Consider the following 23789-nt stretch of genomic DNA (forward strand, 5'->3'; position numbering starts at 1 on the left):
TACCAGACTACTACACACTTATTGCTTTTTCACGAGCTTGTTTGATTTTGTTTTTTTAGAATTTGTCAAAAAAAACTTTATTTGATAAAAAAAAAAAATTATTTAGATTTTGAATTGGTTCAATTATTAAATTTAATAAAAATAATGAAATATATTTTAGTATTTTAATTGATAAAGTAAATAATTTGATAATTAAAATAATAATAATATGATAAAAAGATTTAAAACAAAGCTCACATAAAACGTGCTTAATAAGTATTAAATCTATATCGTATTTCCAAAATTAATAATATATGTATCATGGGGTATCAATACATTTTAAATGTACAGGCTATATTGGGTAGAAATTTTAAAAACAAATTAAATATAATTTAACATTATTTTTTTTATTAATTATATTACTTAATTTATTAATTTAAATATCAAAATATTTTCTTTATTTTTTTTTTATAAAAATATTTTATTATTATATATTAATATATTTTAGTATTTTAATGAATAAATTAAATATGTGATAGATGAGACTGAAATTATATTTTTTTATTCTAGTTATTATTTAAATAAGACCTAGTTTTAGTTTAAATATATGTGAGAATTTTATTTGAATAATAATTGTTATTGATAATTAATTAATCAAAAAATATTGTTCATACACATTTATAAGAATTCAAAAATATATTTATGATCAAATGATGGGATATTATGCAAGTATTTAAGCTAAGTTAATCATATGTTAAATTATTTTGTTTCAAACTCTAACAAATTGACAATGAGTTAATCTAAAAATTTCCAATAATAATATTTTTTTACTAAATAGTTTCAATAATGAATGAATTATATACTTAACTACTAATGTATAAGAGTGTAATCTTATACCAATAATAAAAAACTTAACAAACACAATATTAAGATATTATTGATATTATTTTTATTATACTAATAATGTTTACTAATTACCAAATATTATTTATAATGATAAAAGATGTATTTCAGTTTCACTCTCAAGTTTAACTTTCTTTTTTTTCTATTTTTCTATGATTAATATTATGAATTCTTAGAGGTCGGTGAGCCTCCATCCTCCTCCTTATCTCTTTCTTGAACGTGAAATTCCTCACTATTATTATTATCTTTTTGTCCATGTCTTCGTCTTTGTCGTCTGTCTCTGCTTCTTTTACCAATTGCTTTCTCTCTTATTATTATGCAGCCACTCACCATTGCGTCTTCCTCTTTTTAGATTTCAGACTCTAAATCGCTCTTGATTGATTTTGTTCTTGTTTGTGTTTCTTAGATGGCTAAAAGACACCTCCTTTTCTTATTACTCATCTTTCATTCCGCCATTCTTGTGCTTTCTCAGTTGGACGAGTTCATCTTCCATGGATTCAAGGGCCGCAATTCTGCAAACATATCCCTTAACGGCGCCGCCGAGATCAAGGCCTCTGGCTTGATCAGGCTGACCAACGATACCTCGCGTTTACTAGGTCGTGCCTTCTATTCAAACCCGATTCGGTTCAGAGAATCGTCCTCCCCTGCCACCAGTTTTTCCTTCTCCACCGCCTTTGCCTTAGCCGTCGTTACAGCTCCCGGAAGGCCCGGCGGCCATGGCATGACCTTCGTTATCTCGCCGACAAAGGAACCAGCTGGGGCGCTTCCGAATCAGTACTTTGGACTCGTAAACCAAAACAACACTGGTAATTTCTCAAATCATTTGTTTGCGATAGAATTCGACACTGTTCAGGACTTGGAATTGAAGGATATAAACGATAATCATGTTGGAATCGATATTAACGGTCTAATTTCGAATGAATCTGTCACTGCTGGGTATTTCGTCCAAGGAAATTCAACGATGCAAATCATTGATTTGAAAGGGGGACATGTGATTCAGGCATGGGTTGATTACGATTCCATCAGAAATGAAATTAACGTTACTCTCTCTCAATCATCTTCGAAACCATCAACACCGATTTTGTCAGCTAAAGTCGATCTCTCGCCGATTCTTGAAGATTTCATGTATGTTGGATTCTCTGCTTCGACTGGCTTGCTAGCCAGTACCCATTATATCCTCGGATGGAGCTTCAAGATGAATGGGCAAGCTCCCTCTCTGGATTTATCCTCTCTCCCTAAACTTCCTCGGCCCAAAAAACCCCGCACCGCCCTAATCGCCGGCGTATCCGCCGCCTCCACTGCTGTGTTGATGTTTGCTGTTGGAGCCGCCATCTACTTAGTAAAAAAAATCAAAGATATGGACGTGATTGAATCTTGGGAGCGAGACGTTGGTCCCCATCGATTCTCCTACAAACAATTGAAGCAGGCGACGAAGGGTTTCCGCGATAAAGAGCTTATTGGGTTTGGAGGATTCGGTCGAGTTTATAAAGGGGTTTTACGGAGCCAATTAGTTGCTGTGAAGCGAATCTCACGAGATTCTAGACAGGGGTTGAGGGAATTTGCATCGGAGATCACCAGCATCGGCCGTCTTCGCCATCGGAATCTGGTTCAATTGCTCGGGTGGTGCCGCCGGCGAAACGATCTGTTACTCGTATACGAGTTCATGCCGAATGGGAGCTTAGACAAATACATATTCGACGAACCAGCACAAATCCTGAGTTGGGCACAGCGATTTAAGATCATGAAGGGTGTCGCTTCGGGTTTGTTGTATCTGCACGATGAATGGGAACAGGCGGTTATACACAGAGATGTTAAAGCAGGAAACGTGTTGTTAGATTCTGAGATGAACGGAAAATTGGGGGATTTCGGTTTGGCGAAATTGTACGAGCACGGTACGAATCCGAGTACGACGCGGGTGGTGGGAACACTGGGTTATCTAGCGCCGGAGCTGACAAGGACCGGAAAACCCACGACGGCGTCCGACGTTTTCGCTTTCGGAGCTCTGTTATTGGAGGTGGTGTGCGGGAGAAGACCGATTGAGGCAAAGGCATTGCCGGAGGAGCTGATATTGGTTGATTGGATATGGCAGAATTGGGTCGACGGGACGATATTGAAGGTGGTGGATCCAAGACTTGGAGGGTATTTTGATGAAGGAGAGGTGATGGTGGTGATTAAAATCGGGTTGATTTGTTCGAACGATGCGGCGGCGGCGAGGCCTAGTATGAGGCAGGTAGTGAGGTATTTGGACGGGGAAATGGAGTTGCCGGAGACGGTTGAAGCGCCGGCGGGAGGAGGGGAATCAGTTGGGTTTTCGGGGATGATGATGGAAAGTTACTCTTCGTCCAAGTTTACGGGGAAGACGAGCTCGTCGGAATACGAGACCTTTCCACTTTCGGGTACCGGTGGAAAAGACGGCCGGTAGCCTGTCCAGAGAATGAATTTTATTATTATATCTTGTTTGGCTTGAATAACTGATTATAGCATAATATTCAAAATCAGTCTAAAAGCCCCTAACCAAAATTTTCAATTTGAATATCTTTAGTGGTTCTATTATTTAGAGTGCATTGCCATGTTTATAAAGATTGTTTTTAGACAATATTAATTATAATATTGGGCCGAATTATATTTATCTATATATTTTTTAATAAGTTTAAACTAATTAATCTCAAATTTTGTAAAAATATAAACTAAAGTGATTATATATTTCTCTAATTAGTTTATATTTATTTCAAATATGGTAATATATATATTTAATTTAGAGAAATATAAAACTTTTAGTTGAGAGTTAAAAAAAAGATTGATGTCTTTCTATTAGTTAGATTTGAATTGATGTTCTGTTTGTTTAATATTACATATTGTTTAGTTGAATAAAATTTGTCTTCTTGAATTTTTGTGATTGAATAACTCTAATCAAGGGTCGTTCGTCTCCGGTTGTTCCATTGTGTTTGTGATAATTTTCGAGTCTTTATAGTGTTTGTGATAATTTTTCGACTCTCTATTTTGTTTGTGATAATTTTTCGTCTTTATTGATTTTTTTTCTTGCAACAAAACATTTTTATTCTTTTAATAAAGAGTTTTTGGAATTAATATTTTATCTTAAACTCTTTGTCATTTGAATTTTGGTTATATATATATATATATATGAACAAATATATATGAACATACATGTGTGGTTATGCGGTTTGGCCCTAATAGTATTTTTAAAGATATTTTGAGATTTGAGAAATTAGGTTCTCCCATAAATTATAGAGAATATATATTAGTTCTACAATTGTTAATGTGAATATTTTTTAAAATTACCTCGTGACTTCGATTCTTTAATAATTCAAATTAGATTTTTTCTTTTATCTAAATTTTTTCTTTTATTTAAATTTTTTCTTTTCTACAATCTCCATGTATGGAGATCATAAATAATGCTTTATTCTCAATTAGTATAGAACTTAAATGAGGTTGTTATTTGAGTTACCACAAAAGATATTGATTATTGAATTATCTACCATTAAACTTTAATCATTGCAATTTTTAATTTTATTATTTAACATTTAAAGTTTTAATTTTTTTCATTATTTAAATGTTATATTGTATTATTTGTAGTTTAATTATTTATATGTAAATCTTTATTTAAATGAATGAGAATTAGTCATTTAATAAATAAAAAAATCTCTTAATGGTGTGAGACAAATACAAAAATACAGTAAGTAATCTTGAGAAAATCACCACATATGTAAAATTGTACACAAAAAACAAGCAAAAGCTCCAAATTGGATTTCATGGGTATCTAACCCTAATAACATGTAAGAGATTCCAAATATAATTAAGCTTCATTACACATGTTATAAGTAGTCTCATTCCAGTTATATCTGTGCAGGAAAAAATGGAATCAAAGTTTGAAAATGAAGATCGAATTGAGATAGTGAAAATGGAGGAAGGGTTGGGCTATGGAAGCTCATTAGCAGTTCCGAGTGTCCAAGAAATTGTTAGGAATGAGCCTATGAATGTCCCTGAAAGATACGTCCGTGAAACCAAAGAAAGACCATTAATAAGCTCTCAAATCCTTCCTCTTTCCGCTCGCATTCCAATCATTAACCTATCTCGTCTCGCCAATGGAGACGACCACGAGAGACTAAAGCTCCACATCGCCTGCAAGGAATGGGGTTTCTTTCAGGTACTTAACTCACACGTTGTTTCCTTCCACTAGAAATTTTCATGTTTTTTTTCAACTGTTGTTGTTTGATGTTTGATCTCCTATTCAATTGAGAGACGTTGACTTGATGTGTAAATATTTTTAGTTAAGTTATTTCCACTGAAAATACGCGAGATTTGCGAATAGGTTGAATAATTAAATCGTTGCATCCTCTACAAAAAAAAAGTTTAGTTATTAGTTGGTGCGTTGCAGCTAATAGGACATGGAATCCCCAAGGAAGTGTTGTGCGGAATGAAGGAGGCTGTGGAAGCATTCTTCCGCCTTCCTTTGACAGAAAAGAAAAAGTATGCGATGATGGTTAATGACCTACAAGGATACGGGCAAAGTTACGTCGTATCCGGTGAGCAAAAACTCGATTGGAACGACTTAATTTTCTTGATGGTGTCACCTATCAGTACTAGGAACATGAAGTATTGGCCAACCGCTTTACAAGGTTTCAAGTATGTATTTTTTAAAATTCTTTGTGATATGACAAAGATCTTTGTGTTTAGTTTATGTAATTAAATTTTAATTTAATTTGTTTAACAGAGAGGCTGTGGAAGATTACTCTTCTTATATTGTAAATGTGACAAATGAGATATTTGGCCACTTATCTATATTAATGGGCATGAAAAGAGAAGGCCTAAAAGAATTGCATGGTGAGATCATGAAGCATGGGATGAGAATGAACTATTACCCGACTTGCTCCAAGCCCGAGCTCGTTCTCGGTGTGAGTCCTCATTCCGACGCGAGCTCAATCACTTTACTCCTTCAAGACGACGATATCACGGGCCTTCAAGTCAGACACATGGATGTATGGGTACCTGTGGAACCCCTCGCAAATGCATTAGTTGTCAACATTGGTGATGCTTTGGAGGCAAGATTTACTTATAGTAACTAGTTTAATTCTTTCATTTTTTAAAGAAATAAATTAATTATTATTTTTAAACAAAAGAGTTATATATATATATATATATATTCTTTTTTATCTAAGGTGCATAAAAAATAATATTTTTAATTATTTATTATATTTTATTAATTCGACTATAAATGAACAAACTTTTGATTGAAAGGGATGGAGCAACGGAGTATACAAGAGCGTGGAACATAGAGCGGTCACCAACAGTGAAAAATCAAGAATATCGGTTGCGAATTTTGTCATACCAGATAACGAGGTTGATATTGGTCCTGTGGAGACAATGGTGAATGAAAAGTGCAAGCCTAAGTTGTACAAAAATATGAAGTATATTGAATACTTGAGGTATACTTTAGCAAGGGAAATGGATGGGAAATCCAATCTTGAATACCTTCGGTTGGATGTATAATTAAATAACTTTTGATATATGAATCAAGTTTACCTTTAGTATAATAAATGTATTTTGTGACAAATCTTAAAAAGAAATATATATATATTTACATAAATATATATTATGTGAAAGTTTTCATTGAGGAACTAATTAATTAAACATGAGTTTGAACAAGAGGAGGGTTTATTTATACTTTTATTAAGATATTAATTTGAGATGTAATTACATTATTAAATTTCTTAGAGTTAAAACCAATTAATTTCATAAATGAAACAAATAGTCACCCTTGACCTTGACTTGTATATAATTCAAGTAGCAAATGATAGTTAATCACGTGACACTAACTTGTTGGCCGTGTGGCCCAATTAAACTATCTATTTTTTTTATGTTGGGTTTTTATAGTTTTTATTTATTTATTTGTTTATTTGTATCAAAAATATTATAATAATTCAACCAACTAAAAACACATATAACTTTTAAAAATATATATTTAAAATTTTAAATAATCCAACATCAAACTATAAGTTTTTTACTACCAGAGTTATTCGGATTTCAACTCTGTGAAAAGCTTGTTTGAACTCATTCGTTAAGTTGAATTTGTTTAAATTTTAATAACTTAAAAATTTTAATTAGGCAAGCTTGATCTAAAGTTCCAAATATTTTTATGTAGAGACTAGTTGATGGGTTTGCGAAACATTTTCATTTAAATGTTTGTTTAAAATTTTAAATTAAATTATAAATTATTATGTTAACTAGCATGTATCCCGTAATAATATAAAAAATCGTGAAAAAATATTACCATAAAATTTTTATGCGCGGGTCAACCCACAATTAGACTCAAATATCCATTTACTCTCACATATATCCAAATTAATCACAGCTCTCGACACGACAATCCGGACACTTTAAAAATTAAGCATCATTATATATATAGATTAGTTAGTTAAAAAGTTGTACTTATTTTGTTAGGTTGCAAGTTCGAACCATAACTATAGCATTTTTAATTTTATTTTTAACCGTTTTAAGTTTATGGACGGGTCAACCCACAATCCGACCCAAGTATCCATTACTCTCACATATATTCAAATTAACCATAGCTCTCGATCCGGCAATTCGGACACTTTAAAAATTAAGCATCTTTATATATATATATATATATATTAGTTAGTTACAAAGTTGAACTTATATTGTTAAAATGTCACGCGTTTATCAAATTTTGGGTTGAATTTAAAATATAAAGTGTTATTAGCCTAGTTGGCTAAAACGTTGTACTTGTTTTGTTAGGTTCGAACCATACTTATAACATTTTTAATTTTATTTTTAACTGTTTTAAGTTTATGGGCGGGTCAACCCACAATCTGACCCAAGTATCAATTTACTCTCACTAATATCCAAATTAATCACTGCTCTCGACCCGACAATTCGAACACTTTAAAAATTAAGAATCATTATATATATATATATATATATATTTCTTTTCATATTCAGATTAAAATTAGTCTTTTCTATTTATTTGTTTCTTTTTCTTGAATTATTTTTTATTATTTATTCAATAAAGATGAAAATTAAATTGCTTATATATATATATATTTATATTTATTTTGTTCTTAAAATTGTTTATCGAAAATTGAGAAAATGGATAATTGTTTAATTAGTTTGATTATATAATTGTCTTCCGGTAGAATGAATAAATTGATAAGAAGGTTTGGAAACCGCTCTTAATTAGGGGTGAGCATTGGGTGCTTTAATCCGAAATCCAATCCAATCCGAAACCTAAATATTAATTCGGATTGGATATTTTGGATTGGACTGAGATCGGATCGGATTGAGTTCGTATTGAATTAAATCGGATTGGATTAGGATTATCCAAATTATCCAAACTATCTAAATAAAAATATATTTTTTAATTAATTTTCTTTAAATTAAATTTCATCTCAATATAATATATATTTTACTTATCATCACTTGAAAACGATATTTATTTTTATTTTATTTTATTTATTATTATTATTTTTATTATTTTTTTCAGATTCAAATTTAATAATAATAAAAAATTCGAATTTTAAAAAAAAAAATTAAAAAAATTTTTAAAAAAATTTAAAAAAAAAATTGTTGACTAATTTCAAGCTGATATATATAAATATTTTTTAGTTTGAATTATCCAAACTATTTTCAATCCAATCCGTATCTGATCCGTATTAATTAGTAAAATGGTTTGGATTACGGATTGGATAAACTTAGTTTTGATTTAATACGGATAGGACAAAACAGATTGATTTTACCCATTTGCTCACCCTTACTCTTAATAAGTTCTGAGCTCGAATTCTATTATAAAAACTCGAACTCAAATATAGGTTAAAAAGTGGAGTTCAACCTTTAATTATTACTCAACTAATTTATAACCTACTTATTAAGCTCATGATCTTCTTCTTCGATTTGAACCTATCTATATGAATTTTATGATTCAAATTCAAATGCTTTGGTCTCTAATCTAGTAATCTTACTCCTTTATAATAATTTGAAAATTTCCAGAAATGCCATAGAATGAAGTTTAGGGGCCAAACTCTTCTCTCAAAACAAAAGCTTAGGGGCCAAAACGTTGTTTGTTAAAGCCAACGTCTTCTTAGTATTCCGACAAACGACAGCGAATGAAGGACCGTGAGCATACAGAAGATGCAATGGGAATGAGATGAGATAATCATCAGAAGAATGCGTTGGCTTTAGACGAGGCCAACCCTTCCTCTCCAAAGAACAAGTCAACTGTCTCTTCCTCGACAGACAATGGATGTAACCAGGTCCCTCCTCCATTCTTGTTTTGCTTACTTGGGGGAAATGTGTGTGTGTTTGAATGCTATCACTAGGGTTTTATGATCGATCACTAGGGTATTGTTATTGATCGCCTTATTCTTCCTGCGACCATGATTTGGTGCTAATTTCGGCAGCAATTATTGCAATTTCATCACTTTAGCTGGGAATTAGAATTGCATTCAACAACTCATCCTTGCTTTCATTTTAGTTAATTGTCCATTTTCACTTCCGAGGACTTCTGAGTTCTGAACCTTAAAAAAGAATCAGCATCTGAATTCTTCTGAACAATATTTTGGAATTAGAGAGTTCCATAATCTATCTAGTTAGTTAAGGAGGCTGATAAGAAGAGTCACTTCCAATTTGGATTGTTGTATGTTTTTAACATCAATGCAAAATAAGTATTTTACTTATTTGACTTGCTAATCTTATTTGATTTACCCATTTTGTTTGGTATTTTCTATGTAACACATCTCTGGTCTTTTTCTATTTGCAGATAGATAACTTTTGATTTGCACTCTCATTTTTTTACTTTTTGGAACACTCCTTCGATATGAGTTTTGTTTTCCGAGGGAGTCGAGCAGATTTAGAGAATGGATTACCTGAATATTTTCCTCAAAGGCGTCAACTGGTAAACCTATAGAAGAATTCTACTCTAGCAACTTAGCCTCTTCCATTTTCATGGCTGATTTTTCTTTTGTTGCATCTGTCTGAAAGTTCCTGAAACAGTTTTGCTTTCTTATTTGTACTAGCGTGTGCTGCGTTCAGTTCGACCACCAAAAACTAATATGCTTGCTTTCCTTGTCACAGGTGCACCATTTTTCTCATTCTCTCTTATATTTTCATTTTTTCTAAAGCTTATTAATACTTGAAACAAACTTTTTTGTTTTCTTGCAGTTATATTGCTTTTCATGATTCTAAATTCAAACCAAATGCCAGCAAACTTTTTGGTAAATATCTGAAATAGTAGAGTATTTAATCCTCTTTTTTGTACCTAATACAGTGACTGATTGATACCTTGATTTGTAGCTCTGGCTAGTTCTTGGTGTCTTTTTTATGGCAACAAGCCTAAGAATGTATGCAACATGTCAGCAACTTCAAGCGCAAGCTCAAGCTCAAGCTATAGCAGCAAGTGGACTTCTAGGTCATACTGAACTGATGTTGCATACACCGCCCTCTATAGCCCTTGCAACTAGAGGAAGGTTGCATGGTCTCAGACTTCAGCTTGCTCTTCTCGAGAGGGAATTTGATGAATTAGGTACAATTGTTTTCATTTCGCATTCGTTTGAATCCAAATATTTTATCCAGTGGTACAATGAAAAATCCAGCTAAACATTTTACCAAACAAAAATTTATCAAGTCTCACAAAATCATAATCCAGCCAATGTAGTATTATCCAAACTAGCTTTTTTACCAAATGAAAAATTATCAGTTACAACTAGAAATTTGGTGATTTTCTCAATGCAGTTGAATATTAGTGGGTGGGTCTTTTACCCAATCAGGTTGCTCAAGTGGTAATAGTTTTGAACATAGATGATGAGATTCATGTTCGATTCCACTGAAATGCACCTTGATTCAAGTTGTGGATCATATGTTGTGCTAGCAAAGGAAAAAAAAACTGGCATTAAATTACATATGTATATATATATATATAACCGCATTAGTGGGTCCTTTATGCTTTATATATATTATGGGAATGAAAGGGGTCTTAACCTCATTTAATGACAGGAAGTATTGCAAATGGTGTTTTCTTCTTGATACAGATTATGAAACATTGAGAGCTTTGGATTCAGAGAATGTTCCCACAATTCCATCCATGAGTGAAGAGGAGATAAATTATCTTCCTGTTCATAAGTATAAGATGTCTAGTTCCGAAAGGTTAGTCAAGCTCAGACATCCATTTCTAATCTTTGGATTGTTTAGCATGGATGAATGAAACCGCAGCGTTTCTTGTTTGTTGACGAAGTTTCGTTAGTTCTTGATATGCTAATGACTAGCTGCCCCTGATTTTGTTATACAGCGGTAGTGGTGGTTTTCCATTCCGGCATGGTTCATCTTCAAGTCCATCTGAGGTACTAGTTTCTCTAAGTAAATCAGGTTTCAAAAGGTTCTCTTGATAAAACTGCTAATGTTGAGTGCATAATGTATATTAAGTATCTGACAAATAAAATATTTATAAACAAAATGAAAATATCGAAAATTGATGTATTGGTATCTAACTTGGTTAGATAAAATGTGAAACTAATGTAATAGGGAATTACTTAAATACTATTTTACCCTTATAATACGTAATTTGATTAATTTTAAGGGTTAAAGTTGTCTTTGCAATGCTCTTACTAAATTTAGTAAGCTTATCAAATTAAGCTAGATTTAAATGACAGTTATCGAATGAACTTAATCAAATATGATACCAAATGAAGCAAATTATTTTTTGGCACATGTAGATGATGCAAGACATTTCGATTGGGGTTGGCGGCACGAAAGGTATGGGTGATGAGCTGACTTGCATCGTTTGCTTGGAACAAGTCAACATTGGTGAAGCTGTCCGAAGTTTGCCATGCTTGCATCAGGTTTAGGGCTCTTCATCTTAATTGAGATGTGTTTATTTATGTTCATCAAGTCTTAACAATATGTTGGATTAGTAATTTGACCCCAAACTGTGTGTTTCATTTGCCAGTTCCATGTTAGCTGCATCGACCCATGGCTGAGGCAACAGGGAACTTGCCCCGTTTGTAAATTTGAGATTAGCTCAGGCTGGGGCGATAATGGACAAGACGCCATTGATGCATCTCACATGGTTTGAAAAGTGTCAGCTCATTTTACAAATATTGACTTGGTAATGCTAATTTAGGCTAAAGGATGAGAGACTTTTATTTTTATTTTGTTATGAAACTATTGAAAGGTGTATATCAGATTTGGTGCCATTTTATTATTATTCTGTAAGAGAATTAATTAAGAAACAAGTTAATATGGGCCAAAAATTGGATACTTCATAGAATGTATCAAAATACTTATGCTTATAATAATATAGTTTTTAACTAATTCCAGTATGATATTTTTAGCAAGAAAGAAAAAAGATACACAATATGATATCATCAGATTGAAATTCTTAAACAAAATGTTTCCAAATAGAGAATCATTAATTCCTTCCATGAAGTGAAATTAAATGAAACTCAATGTGAAACAACAATAGCATATTATTTTATCGAACAAAATTTCGATCAAGTGTCTTTTTTGCTATAGTGAATTAACATTGTTTATTGGTGTTTATTCCTCGTCAGATACTATTCATGGGCCTAGTAGTTAGAATGATAAAACCCCTTCATTTTCCCTTGCCCTTTGCCTTTCCTGGACCCTTCTTAGCATCCAACTTGGCTTGGATTCGAGCAGCAGCTGCAGCTTTAGCCTCTTCTCTCTTCTTTTTCTCCTCTTCCTTAACCGTGGCTGCTAATTCCCTCTGTTTTTTCAGTTCACTAGTTTTTACCCAAAAGCAAAAGAGTTAACTTGAGGGATAGAACTTGAAAAAACTAACTAAGAGAGAAGATGACTTTACTCGAGTCTAGCCCTCTCCTCTGAAGCGCTGCTCACGCTGGAACCCTTCCTTGGTCTACAAGCAACCAACTCAACCTCGAAAACAAGGGTTGCACTGTAAAACAACATGAAAATCGAGATTATTATTGAATAAATAACACTGGAAATTTTCCACACAGAAAGATCACAGTACTCTGGAGGGATATCTGGTGGAGAGCCAGCACTGCCATAAGCATATTCTGGCTTGAGTGTAAGTTTAGCCACTTCTCCCACCTGAAACAAATTAACAGCTCCCAAATTAATATATACTTTTGGCTAGAACCAAAATGAATTTAGTTATTCTGTTTTTTTCCAGTAAAAAGACTGCACCTTCATGGTTTTGAATGCAACATCCCATCCTTTGATTACGCTTCCCTTTCCAAGTTCAAACGTAAATACTGTATTATCTTCATGGGTGGTATCGAAAACTTCACCAGTTTCAGCTAAGATTCCTTCATATTGAACTATACGAGCACAATATGCAAATGATGTCAACTAATTTGGCAGTTTGCACTAGACAATGTAGCAATTTTGAATCTTAGGATTATAATTCAAGAATCTTTCATGACAAAAACCAATGCCATATTTCACATTGACATGATTATTTACTAACGCAACTAGTGTTAACAAATGCTTGCAAAAAGGGTGAGGATAACATGTATGTTCAAAATCAGATTGAGACTAAAGATGCCTGGGTTATTTGAGATTATTTCCAAATTATCCATTATCTAATCAACAATCTACTCATGAATCACATCATTCAAAGCATCAAGAAAAATATCAAAATACCCACTATTTAAAAAAAAACGGATATTTATACCCTTAATCTCTTTTTACTTAAATAACCTCAAATAACCTGTTTTTTTGTAACATACAGCAAACATGGTTAATTGAAAATAACCTAGTTATTCAAATAACCCCTTATCAGTTGCCATAACAAGTACTGATATTTTTTTTCTGTTTACTAGTAAACTAATTGTGATCAAGAAGTAATTACGTTGTAGGGCTATTTTGGAACTTGTTAGCTACACAAAAGTTAGTATGCTAGTTTAAGACAATTAAATAATAGTAGAAAGTTCTGGATATTACAATCAGATGGAACAATAGATAAAGGAAGTACAAAGAGGTTTAATCCTTTGAGCACATAAACAATGTTTTGATGATCCCCATTAGCATAAATATTTTTACAGCATACCTTCAAGAAGAGGAAAGCTTTCTGATGGAGCGGCTGCATCAGGTTTGGGACTCTTCAAGATTGTCTTCATAACACCTCCATCTCCAGTCAAATCAATTGCATCACCCATGACTTCAGAATTTTCAATAACCTGGTAGGTAAACAGATAAGTCAGGTGCCTAAAGCATTTAATATAATAAGATCTTCGGTTGAATAAAACATGAGAAGAGACTGTCAATGGAACTCTTCATGCAACATTGGATGTCTAACAGTTAAATACAAACTATTTTCACATCTCAAAAACTGAAAAGCAGGTACATTTTTTACATGAATTAGGGTTTAATAAAAAGAAAGTGATGAACAGGAGAGAAACGAATTTTAAAAGAGAAGATGAGAACATCTTTCTCAGTTTCAAAATATCTGACTGGGTGTTTATTAGTTCCTGGAGCTATTTATATAAACTTTTTTGACACTTATTTGAGGATAGGAAATAAAATTAAGGACATCATCTGAAGAATAAAAGGATATATGAGTCAAAGCATTTCAAGATTTTGTAATGTTACAGCATTATACTCTCACATTTGAAACTGAAAATGAGTCAAAGTGTTCATTAGTAACTCTTTTGACAGCTTGCCAGAAAGCCTATTAATGCAATATCTGGATGAACTTATGGGTCTCCCACTCAGCTATAAAGATAGGAAATCGGCAAAAGTGATAAGACACAGGAACTAAAATAGACTCAACTCTGACTTCCATAAAGGAGGAGAGGTTTGGATAGAATCATAGAAAAGGGCGATAGCTGAGATACTAACGCACAAACTAAAGGATTCCTGTTTCCTGATATAGGCAGAAGCAGGACATCCAATTGGAAGGAGACAAAATCAGCTGATTCTAATATCATCACTCTTCTATTTCCCATTATACCATGAAGTAATCACTATATATAAACATCACAACTCAACAAATAGGCTTTAATAACGGACATCAAAATATACAAATGGTTAACATTCGACAACATTTGCAACGCCATCGACACAGTTATCGAGATTAAGAAGTGATAATCACCAAATTTAAGGAAAATTTTGCACATGCATCAACCAATGTAAACATCTAGGGTTTCTGAGATGCTAGAGAGAAAGAGAGAGAGAGAGAGAGAGATTGAGGTTACCTGGTTCAATAAGTAATGGTGAAGGTGCTAATCGGGAGGTCGAAAGGGGTTCGGGTATTGAATTGGAGATACGTTGAGAGGCCGGAGACTTCGCCGGCCATGCCTTTTCTGAAACACTGCCTCAACTTGCCTTCAAGACTCACATTTACTGGTTTAGGGTTCATTTGCGTATTCCAACACTTATGCCTTGTTTGTTTTCATATTTCATTTTTGTTAAATTGAATCTAAAATACACAACCACATGGTTGTTAACTTCGATTTCCGAAATCTAAAACTATCTATTTCAATTTATTGATAGATCGGTTTCAAGATCTATTGGACCGATTTTATTCATTCTCAAAATTTAAAAAATAAAAAAATAATTGTATATAAAAAAATAAAAAACGGTACTTAATAAGTTATCGAGCTCATAAATTTTCGAGAAATACGATTAACTTTCCAATAGACTCTGTTGATTTTCCTGAACGAATTTTAGAAAGTGTCATAATAATAGCATTATAAATTATTTGTACGACTAGGATCATTGAAAATTCGACAATTTCTCTCAAACCAGAAAATCCCCCCAAAAAAAATAATTGGGATGGTAACCCAAATAGTATATATGTCATGCATCAATTCAAATTTATCAATAACTACTCAAAAACTCAATAATATTCCACAATAACTTTAAATTGTATAATATACTAAGTATCAGTATTATCAAAGTTAGTTTATCTATCACCTTACAATGATTAACATAGCACTATCAAATAAAAAAATTCAATACAAATAAAACATATCCTCCGAAGTGTTTCATTAGTCATTTTGCTAGTTAATTTGATTCCCTACAAAGATATTTTTAATTTGTAAATAATGACGAGGATTGTCTTAATATCTAAAAATAGTTGGAAAAAACTGGATGTTCAAGATATTAAATGTGTTTGTATTGTTAAAACTTAGATAAGTTGGGTCGAATCACATTTTTATCGAACTGCTAATTTTTTTAATATGTGATACTTGGTGATTTCTTTGTTCCTATTACAAATGTTTTCCAAAATTGTTTTTCATGTCATTTTATCTTAAGTTGTATTCATCATATATATTGATTTTTTTAATTTTATTTTTGTGTGGTAATTAAGCTTTCTTAAGTTTATTGAATAGTCATAAAGTTCCTCATCTTTTTGCAAATTGGGGAAATTCGAACACAAAGTTAGTTATATATTTTTACTACTTTTCTAACAACAACTTTACAAGTTTGAAGTGCATGCACTTATTGAATCTGTTAAAAAAATGTGGTAAAAGTTTAGCTAGGTAGCATTTGTGACTGTATTTGGCGAACTGAAAAGATATAAGTTATAAGTAAAGTGAATTGTGACAAACCCATGAGAAGATCTTGCTAGCTAGCTAGGACTTGTCTTAATTTAGGTTGCTTGATTGGGATGTATTTAGATAGTCAATATACATAGAGAATTTAGCTGTATCAATAAGAACTCTTGATCATGAGATATAATTAGTGATAAGAAAAAAAACCTTTGGCCAAAGTAGTATCATGATGCATTGATAATTTAAGTAATTGATTTTAGATATCTTAAAATAATAGCATTAGACTTTAGGCATGGGTCCTTATCCAATAATAGTATTAATTAATAAATTTGAAAGATGACACAAATAAGATGTCATGAGATTGTAAGGTAGTTGATCTTGCAATTAAATTAAATTAAATTAAATTAAATTGGTCCCTCAAATGATATAGGTAGAGATTATACGTGTGGATTCTCGATCATCTGTGTTTGGAGTTTTAAATTTTGGCATTCATTCATTCGGTTAATTAGATAGGATCATGCATGCCTGCCTGTCTGGCTGGCTGGTAATTGGCTATAGTGATGGAGACAGAGACAAACAAACATCACATGGGAGGGTTTTTATTTGTTGGTAATAAGAATGGGTGTTTGTTTCGATGTGGACCCTAATTTATTTTTCATTATGGGAAAATTACTTGTTTAATAACAAAGTACTATATATAGTTTTCATTTAACTAACTAGTTACTAGCTAGCTAGCTAGCTAGTAGGGGCCTCATTTTTTATTTTAACAAAGCCCAGACAACAAATTAAAGCTTAGAAAGAACAACATTATTATTAATGTATGTCAACTATTCTAACAAAAATAAAGGCCATTGGATCCACAATTCCTCACACTTGTCCCAATTATGTCTACTAGCTACCTAGCCTAGGTTATGCATGCCGTGCCATACATACATACATACACACTCTTTTATGTGTAAAAATATTTATGTTTTTAGGGTTCAATTATGGTCTCATCTAGCTACCTCCATTTTTTTCAAGATTAATATGAATGAATTCATATTTATATCAACAATAAAAATTAAATGATAACTATATTCTCCTACGCGTACAGTTGCTTATTAAAGATATTGAGGCTGTTAAAGATAAGGATGCCCTTTTACATTCCAAGGAGACTAGAAAACATAAAGTCTCATTCATTCCCAAGGAAACGTCAACACATACCAAGAGTCTGCCAATTAATAAATGATGTTGTTTCCCAATTCATTGAATCTTGTATATAAATAGTGTTTATGTAATATCAAAGAAATATATAGAAAATATAATTTTCCTTCTATCTCTCTCATTCACCTATCTCTACTTATCATTTATTCTATATTATCTAACTTGGTATCAGAGCAATCAACAGGGAAACCCCTCTTACATCGATCCCCTTCTCAAATGGCTCAAAATAATGCTTACTCTCTTCAACATACATCTATTATCAAACTCGACCAAAAGAACTTTGTTCTATGGCGTTCTCAAGTTGTACCTGCTCTAAAAGGATACGGATTATTTGGATTTGTCAATGGAGATCTCCCAGCTCCTACTAAAACCGAAGAAGCATCGACTTCCACTGAGCTTCAGGCCTGGGAACAACAAGATCAACGTTTGTTAAGTTGGCTTCTCGGAACACTATCTGAATCAGTGTTTGCACAGGTCGCAGGTGAAAACTGTATTTCATCTCAATACCTCTGGGAAACACTTGAACGACGTTTCGCTACTCAATCCAAAGCTAGACTAATGCAGCTCCGCCTTCAACTTCAAACTATCAAAAAAGGAGAATCATCCATGGAGTCTTATCTCCAAGCTATCAAAGTCATAACTGATAACCTTGCGGCTGCCGGGCAAAAAGTTGCAGACGAAGATCTTATTCTCTACGTTCTTGGTGGCCTTGGACCCGAGTATGAATCCCTTCTAGTCGCAGTTACTACACGTCCAGATTCTATTAATGTCGACGATCTTTCTGGATTACTTCTCACACATGAAATCAGACTTGAGTCTCTCTATGCCAACTCGCCAACTGCTAATGTTGTATATAGCCGTCGCGGAACTTCAGCGACTACGAATCATACTAATAAAGGTGTATTTTCTCCCTCTTTTGGATCTGCTACTCGTCCATCGACACCAGGTGGCTCTTTTCACTCACAACAGAGTGCCTCTACTACATCTTCTATTTTAGGCCAGCCATCAAATTTCTTTAATTCAAGGACTGGCCCATCTCGCCCTCATCGTCCCTATCGTGGCTCTCAAAATCAAAATCGGCCTAAATGTCAAACATGTGGTCGTTTTGGACATCTCTCTAATATGTGTCGTTCTGGTTTAATTTGTCAACTTTGTAATATTCTAGGACATTCTGTAGGAACTTGTCGACGCAGATTCGACCAGAACTTTTGTTCATCTTCCTCATCGGCAGCTATGATGGCAACTCCATCTATTGTATCTGACTCAGCTTGGTACCCTGATTCTGGAGCAACTGATCATTTGACTGCTAACTTGGACAATCTCTCCATTCATTCTCCTTACAATGGTGAGCAACAAATTCTAGTTGGGAATGGAGATGGGCTAAATATTTCTAATATTGGACATTCGTCATTTACTGGTACGCACAGATCTATGCATCTTACAAATATTTTGCATGTTCCCATGATTACGAAGAACTTGCTTAGTGTGGCTCGATTTACAGCCGACAATAATGTATTCTTTGAATTTTATCCAACCTTTTGTGTTGTGAAGGATCAGGTCACGAAGAAGGAAATTCTTCGAGGAACCTTGCATAATGGATTATATCGACTACTTAGTCCAAATAGTGAACCCAAACAAGCATTTATTAGTTCCCGATCAACTGCATCAGTTTGGCACTCTCGATTGGGTCACCCGTCTCCTGCAACTTCTACTTATATTATGTCTCATTTTAAGTTACCTTTGTTGGGTAATATGCATACTGAATTTTGTGATGCTTGTCAATTTGGGAAAGCTCATAAACTTCCTTTTGTATCATCCAAAACGTGCTCTTCTGCACCTTTAGAGCTTATTCACTCAGATGTTTGGGGACCTGCTCCAATTTTTTCCTCTAATGGTTTTCGGTACTTTATTATTTTTATTGATGATTATAGTCGATTTACTTGGCTCTATCCGCTCAAACGCAAATCTGATGTGTTGACAGTATTTATTCAATTTAAATCATTAGTTGAAAACCAATTCAGTAAAAAGATAAAAACTCTACAAACTGATGGGGGAGGCGAATATCGTACCTTTGGAAATATTACCTCTCTTAATGGTATACATCATAGACTCACATGCCCTCATACAAGCGAGCAAAATGGGGTAGCCGAGCGGAAAATTCGTCATCTTACTGAAACATCTCTTACTCTACTTGCTCATGCATCTATGCCCCTGTATTTTTGGGATGAAGCCTTCTCCACAGGTACCTATCTTATCAATCGATTACCTACTCCTGTCTTGGGTAATCGATCTCCATATGAAGTATTGTTCAATCAAACTCCCAATTACAACTTTTTGCGCACTTTTGGATGTCATTGTTATCCTCTTATTCGAGCTTACAACAAGCACAAACTTGACTTTCGATCCCAAAAGTGCTTATTTTTGGGTTATAGTCCCTCACATAAAGGCTATCGATATTTTCACATTCCCACGGGACGCATATTTATTTCACGCCATGTCATTTTTGATGAAACCACATTTCCCTACAACTCATCCTCTCCCCCACAAAACCCACAACCTATATATACATCACCAACAACAAATCCCCATTCTTTATTACCTATCACATCTACTTTCCCTAGTCCACCTGAACACACTAGTCCACCTGAAACCACATCACCTTCTTCATCACCTCTACCTTCACCTAACCCAAGCGGTTCACCCTCTTCATCACCTCCATCTTCATCTAACCCAAGTGGTTCACCCTTTTCATCACCTCCACCTTCACCTAACCCAAGCAGTTCACCCTCTACTTCAAATGTTTCATCGCCCACTTCATATTCTTCACCACCTACTACCCCCTCACCCATCATCAATCAACGTCATACTCCAATCCTCAAAGCCCCTGCTTGCTCCAATCATCCTATGCGCACCCGTGCCAAGTCCCGTCTCCCTTTTTCTTCCGCCCTTTTCACAGCCATCACTCTTGAGCCGACATGCTTCTCCTCTGCCAATAAAGATCCCTCTTGGCGTTCAGCCATGACCTCCGAATATAATGCTCTTATTCAGAATCAGACATGGTCTCTAGTTCCTCCTAAATCTGGACAAAATATTGTGGGTTGCAAATGGGTTTACAAACTCAAACGAAAAGCGGATGGCTCAATTGAGCGTCATAAAGCTCGTCTTGTGGCGAAAGGCTTTCATCAACAACTTGGTGTTGACTATGTTGAGACTTTTAGTCCAGTTATTAAGCCAACAACAATAAGGACCATTCTTGCACTTGCTGTGTCCCGAAATTGGCCTATTCACCAACTTGATGTTAGCAACGCCTTTCTTCATGGAAAATTACACAACGAGGTATATATGACTCAACCTCCTGGTTTTGTTCATCCTGAATTCCCTAATCATGTGTGTCAGCTCCATAAAGCCCTATATGGTCTAAAACAAGCACCTCGTGAATGGTACTCTACGCTACGATCCTCACTCTTGTCGCTTGGATTCTTTGAAGCTAAGTCTGACTCCTCCTTATTCCTCTATCATACATCTACAATCACTGCATATATCCTTGTGTACGTAGATGACATTATCTTTACGGGAAACTCAGCCTCACATTTGTCTACAATCATTTCTCGCCTACAAGACAGCTTCCCACTTAAAGACCTTGGACAACTCCATTATTTTCTCGGTGTTGAAGCTTCTCGCTCATCTGATGGGCTCTTTCTGAGTCAGTCACAATATATTCAGGACCTTCTTATTAGGGCTGACATGCAATACTCCAAACCACTTAATTCTCCCGTCTCTACTAGTTCTTCACTTTCTAAATATGATGGTGATCCCCTTTCTGATCCCTTCTTATATAGAAGTATTGTGGGAGCTCTACAATATTTAACTCTCACTCGTCCTGAATTAGCATTTGCGGTCAATCGTGCTTGTCAATTCATGCACGCTCCAACATCCACCCATTGGGTTGCGGTCAAACGTATATTACGATATCTTCGTCATACTCCACACCATGGGCTTGTCTTTCGTCCATCGGCATCCCTCTCCCTTGAGGCCTATTCTGATGCTGATTGGGCAGGTTGTCCTGATGATCGCCGATCCACTACAGGTTATTGTATCTTTCTTGGTAATAACCTCATCTCGTGGAACTCCAAAAAGCAGCATGTTGTTGCTCGATCAAGTACTGAATCTGAATTTCGAGCCTTAGCTCATGCCACTGCCGAACTTTGTTGGCTTCAATCTCTTTTGAGTGAATTACGAATTTCATCAATCCATCCACCGACTTTGTGGTGTGATAATATCGGCGCAACATTTCTCTCTGCAAATCCAGTATTTCACGCTCGTACAAAACATATTGAGATTGATTTCCATTTTGTTAGGGAGAAAGTGGCTCAAAAATCTTTACTTATTCAGTATGTCTCGACTCATGATCAAATTGCTGACATATTTACAAAAGGATTGTCATCACCTCGGTTCATTTTTCTCCGTGACAAGCTCACGGTGTGTGCCTCCCCGTTTCGCTTGCGGGAGGGTATTAAAGATATTGAGGCTGTTAAAGATAAGGATGCCCTTTTACATTCCAAGGAGACTAGAAAACATAAAGTCTCATTCATTCCCAAGGAAACGTCAACACATACCAAGAGTCTGCCAATTAATAAATGATGTTGTTTCCCAATTCATTGAATCTTGTATATAAATAGTGTTTATGTAATATCAAAGAAATATATAGAAAATATAATTTTCCTTCTATCTCTCTCATTCACCTATCTCTACTTATCATTTATTCTATATTATCTAACTTTGCTAAATACCAAATCCTGACTGGAGTAACTGTACTAGAAACTAGCTAGCTAGCCCAAAATCTATGGGTAAAGGAAATTGGCTCGGCTCATTGTTTTAGTATTAGGAACAGTTTGATTCAGAGAGATTATATATGGAAATCTGAAATAACATTAAAATATAAAAATAAAACTACAGTCAAACAATCTCTAAAATATGCAAACAAACATGTTTTTATACCATATACATTGTATCAGTAGATAACATAAGAATGTGATCTTTCAAGAATCTTCCAAGTGATCTAGGCAATCGAAATTTCTAGTAACCATATCTTTTATACATACTTATATATTTCATTTAAAATAACATAACTTCCAGTCTAATTAATTTATATTAATAAAACGTCATACATATTTACTATTTAGATTATTTACTTTAATCTTATCTAATCCTCTCTCTCTCTCATAAATTGTATTATCCATCTTACAAAATAATTTGGTTAAAATGACTTTTTTTCAAAATATAAGGTTTTGTTATGTTATTTTGTAATATTTATACTTGCCTAATTAGAACATTCTTATATTAAATGTAACTAATTCTAGTTAGTTAGTCAAATGTATTAAAATATAAGATTTTGGATTTGCAAGCTAATGGAGATATTGCATGTTATGTTTTTTTTGTCATATTATTTTGATTTTCTTAAATTATTAATATTTAATGCAATAACCAATTAGTGTAAAGATTGTCCACTGACTCCACTCCATAAGTAATGTTAGAGGATTTGACCCTTTGTTAAGAGACGTCTCACCCTTTAAAATAATATATATTAGCAAAACTTTATCTTAATTTGGATTTTAAAATTAATTATATTATAAGATATTAAGATATAAATTGTAAAACTAAAAGGTGAATTGCATGATGTTATTTGGGAATATATGTTGTTATTATTATTGTTTTTAATTTATTAATTAAAATGTTTTTATAAAATTTAAATAAAATATAACATTATAATAATTCAATAAATTAAAATTTTGAATAATCTAAATTTTCTTCAATTTTTGAATTTATTCAAATCTTTTTCTTCTCATATTAATTTATATATATAAGTGAGTTCTTCGGCCTTGTTTTGTATGAATATTTTGAAAAACTCAAGTTCAAAAATAAATAAATATATAATAAAAAAATCTATTACTTTATATTTTGATTTAATAATTTAATAATATAATATGAGGTTAATAATTCCTTAACAAAAAAACAAAAATTTTAGAATAGAGTGTTAAATAATTAATTTAAATTAGCAAAAAACAAAAAAAAAATGGTTAATAATAATTATAATATTAATTGCTTTATTCTGTTCGAAATTGCAATATATAATAAGAAATTGGATGGGCCCACCGAAGCCTGAGGGGTTCAGACAGTCAAATAACAGAAGCCATT

At 33.4% G+C, this 23789-nt stretch overlaps 4 protein-coding genes across 5 annotated transcripts; 3 read left to right on the top strand and 1 right to left on the bottom strand.

Annotated features, from left to right (window-relative positions):
- The first annotated feature begins 1183 nt into the window (after positions 1–1183).
- On the top strand, positions 1184–3513 carry LOC124926307 (L-type lectin-domain containing receptor kinase S.4). The gene has a single exon (XM_047466503.1). It carries the CDS (start codon positions 1289–1291, stop codon positions 3302–3304), a length of 2016 nt encoding a protein of 671 aa, XP_047322459.1. The 5' UTR covers positions 1184–1288; the 3' UTR covers positions 3305–3513.
- A 1243-nt stretch (positions 3514–4756) lies between these two features.
- On the top strand, positions 4757–6390 carry LOC124925061 (protein SRG1-like). The gene is made up of 4 exons (XM_047465036.1): positions 4757–5047; positions 5279–5526; positions 5615–5942; positions 6139–6390. The coding sequence occupies exons 1-4, from the start codon at positions 4757–4759 to the stop codon at positions 6388–6390; spliced, it is 1119 nt and encodes a 372-aa protein (XP_047320992.1).
- Positions 6391–9011: 2621 nt separating this feature from the next.
- Positions 9012–12112, top strand: LOC124926651 (E3 ubiquitin-protein ligase SDIR1-like). 2 transcript variants are annotated; one of them, XM_047466922.1, is made up of 9 exons: positions 9012–9167; positions 9674–9808; positions 9930–9987; positions 10075–10127; positions 10207–10435; positions 10941–11055; positions 11198–11249; positions 11622–11747; positions 11855–12112. In XM_047466922.1, exons 2-9 carry the CDS (start codon positions 9731–9733, stop codon positions 11978–11980), a joined length of 837 nt encoding a protein of 278 aa, XP_047322878.1. In that variant the 5' UTR covers positions 9012–9167; positions 9674–9730; the 3' UTR covers positions 11981–12112. The 2 variants fall into 2 exon arrangements, with proteins under 2 accessions (XP_047322878.1, XP_047322879.1); XM_047466923.1 differs by having other exon boundaries at positions 9018–9167; positions 9678–9808.
- A 141-nt stretch (positions 12113–12253) lies between these two features.
- Positions 12254–15233, bottom strand: LOC124926652 (peptidyl-prolyl cis-trans isomerase FKBP20-1). The gene is made up of 6 exons (XM_047466924.1): positions 15090–15233; positions 13943–14072; positions 13078–13211; positions 12902–12981; positions 12731–12823; positions 12254–12650 (listed from the first exon to the last, which is right to left on the bottom strand). Exons 2-6 carry the CDS (start codon positions 14049–14051, stop codon positions 12500–12502), a joined length of 567 nt encoding a protein of 188 aa, XP_047322880.1. The 5' UTR covers positions 14052–14072; positions 15090–15233; the 3' UTR covers positions 12254–12499.
- Positions 15234–23789: the final 8556 nt, after the last annotated feature.

The sequence above is a fragment of the Impatiens glandulifera genome, chromosome 2 (genome assembly GCF_907164915.1).
Source record: "Impatiens glandulifera chromosome 2, dImpGla2.1, whole genome shotgun sequence".
Taxonomy (NCBI): Eukaryota; Viridiplantae; Streptophyta; class Magnoliopsida; order Ericales; family Balsaminaceae; genus Impatiens; species Impatiens glandulifera.

Excerpts from the sequence above, each read along its gene's own strand:
- LOC124926307 (XM_047466503.1), top strand. The coding sequence starts at position 1,289 with ATGGCTAAAAGACACCTCCTTTTCTTATTACTCATCTTTCATTCCGCC.
- LOC124926652 (XM_047466924.1), bottom strand. The coding sequence starts at position 14,051 with ATGGGTGATGCAATTGATTTGACTGGAGATGGAGGTGTTATGAAGACA. Across the intron at positions 13,212-13,942 it reads AAGCTTTCCTCTTCTTGAAG|TTCAATATGAAGGAATCTTA; the intron begins GTATGCTGTAAA and ends GTGCTCGTATAG. Across the intron at positions 12,824-12,901 it reads CCACCAGATATCCCTCCAGA|TGCAACCCTTGTTTTCGAGG; the intron begins GTACTGTGATCT and ends GTTGTTTTACAG.
- LOC124926651 (XM_047466922.1), top strand. The coding sequence starts at position 9,731 with ATGAGTTTTGTTTTCCGAGGGAGTCGAGCAGATTTAGAGAATGGATTA. Across the intron at positions 9,809-9,929 it reads TTCCTCAAAGGCGTCAACTG|CGTGTGCTGCGTTCAGTTCG; the intron begins GTAAACCTATAG and ends TATTTGTACTAG. Across the intron at positions 10,128-10,206 it reads AAATGCCAGCAAACTTTTTG|CTCTGGCTAGTTCTTGGTGT; the intron begins GTAAATATCTGA and ends CTTGATTTGTAG.
- LOC124925061 (XM_047465036.1), top strand. The coding sequence starts at position 4,757 with ATGGAATCAAAGTTTGAAAATGAAGATCGAATTGAGATAGTGAAAATG. Across the intron at positions 5,048-5,278 it reads AGGAATGGGGTTTCTTTCAG|CTAATAGGACATGGAATCCC; the intron begins GTACTTAACTCA and ends GGTGCGTTGCAG. Across the intron at positions 5,943-6,138 it reads ACATTGGTGATGCTTTGGAG|GGATGGAGCAACGGAGTATA; the intron begins GCAAGATTTACT and ends TTTGATTGAAAG.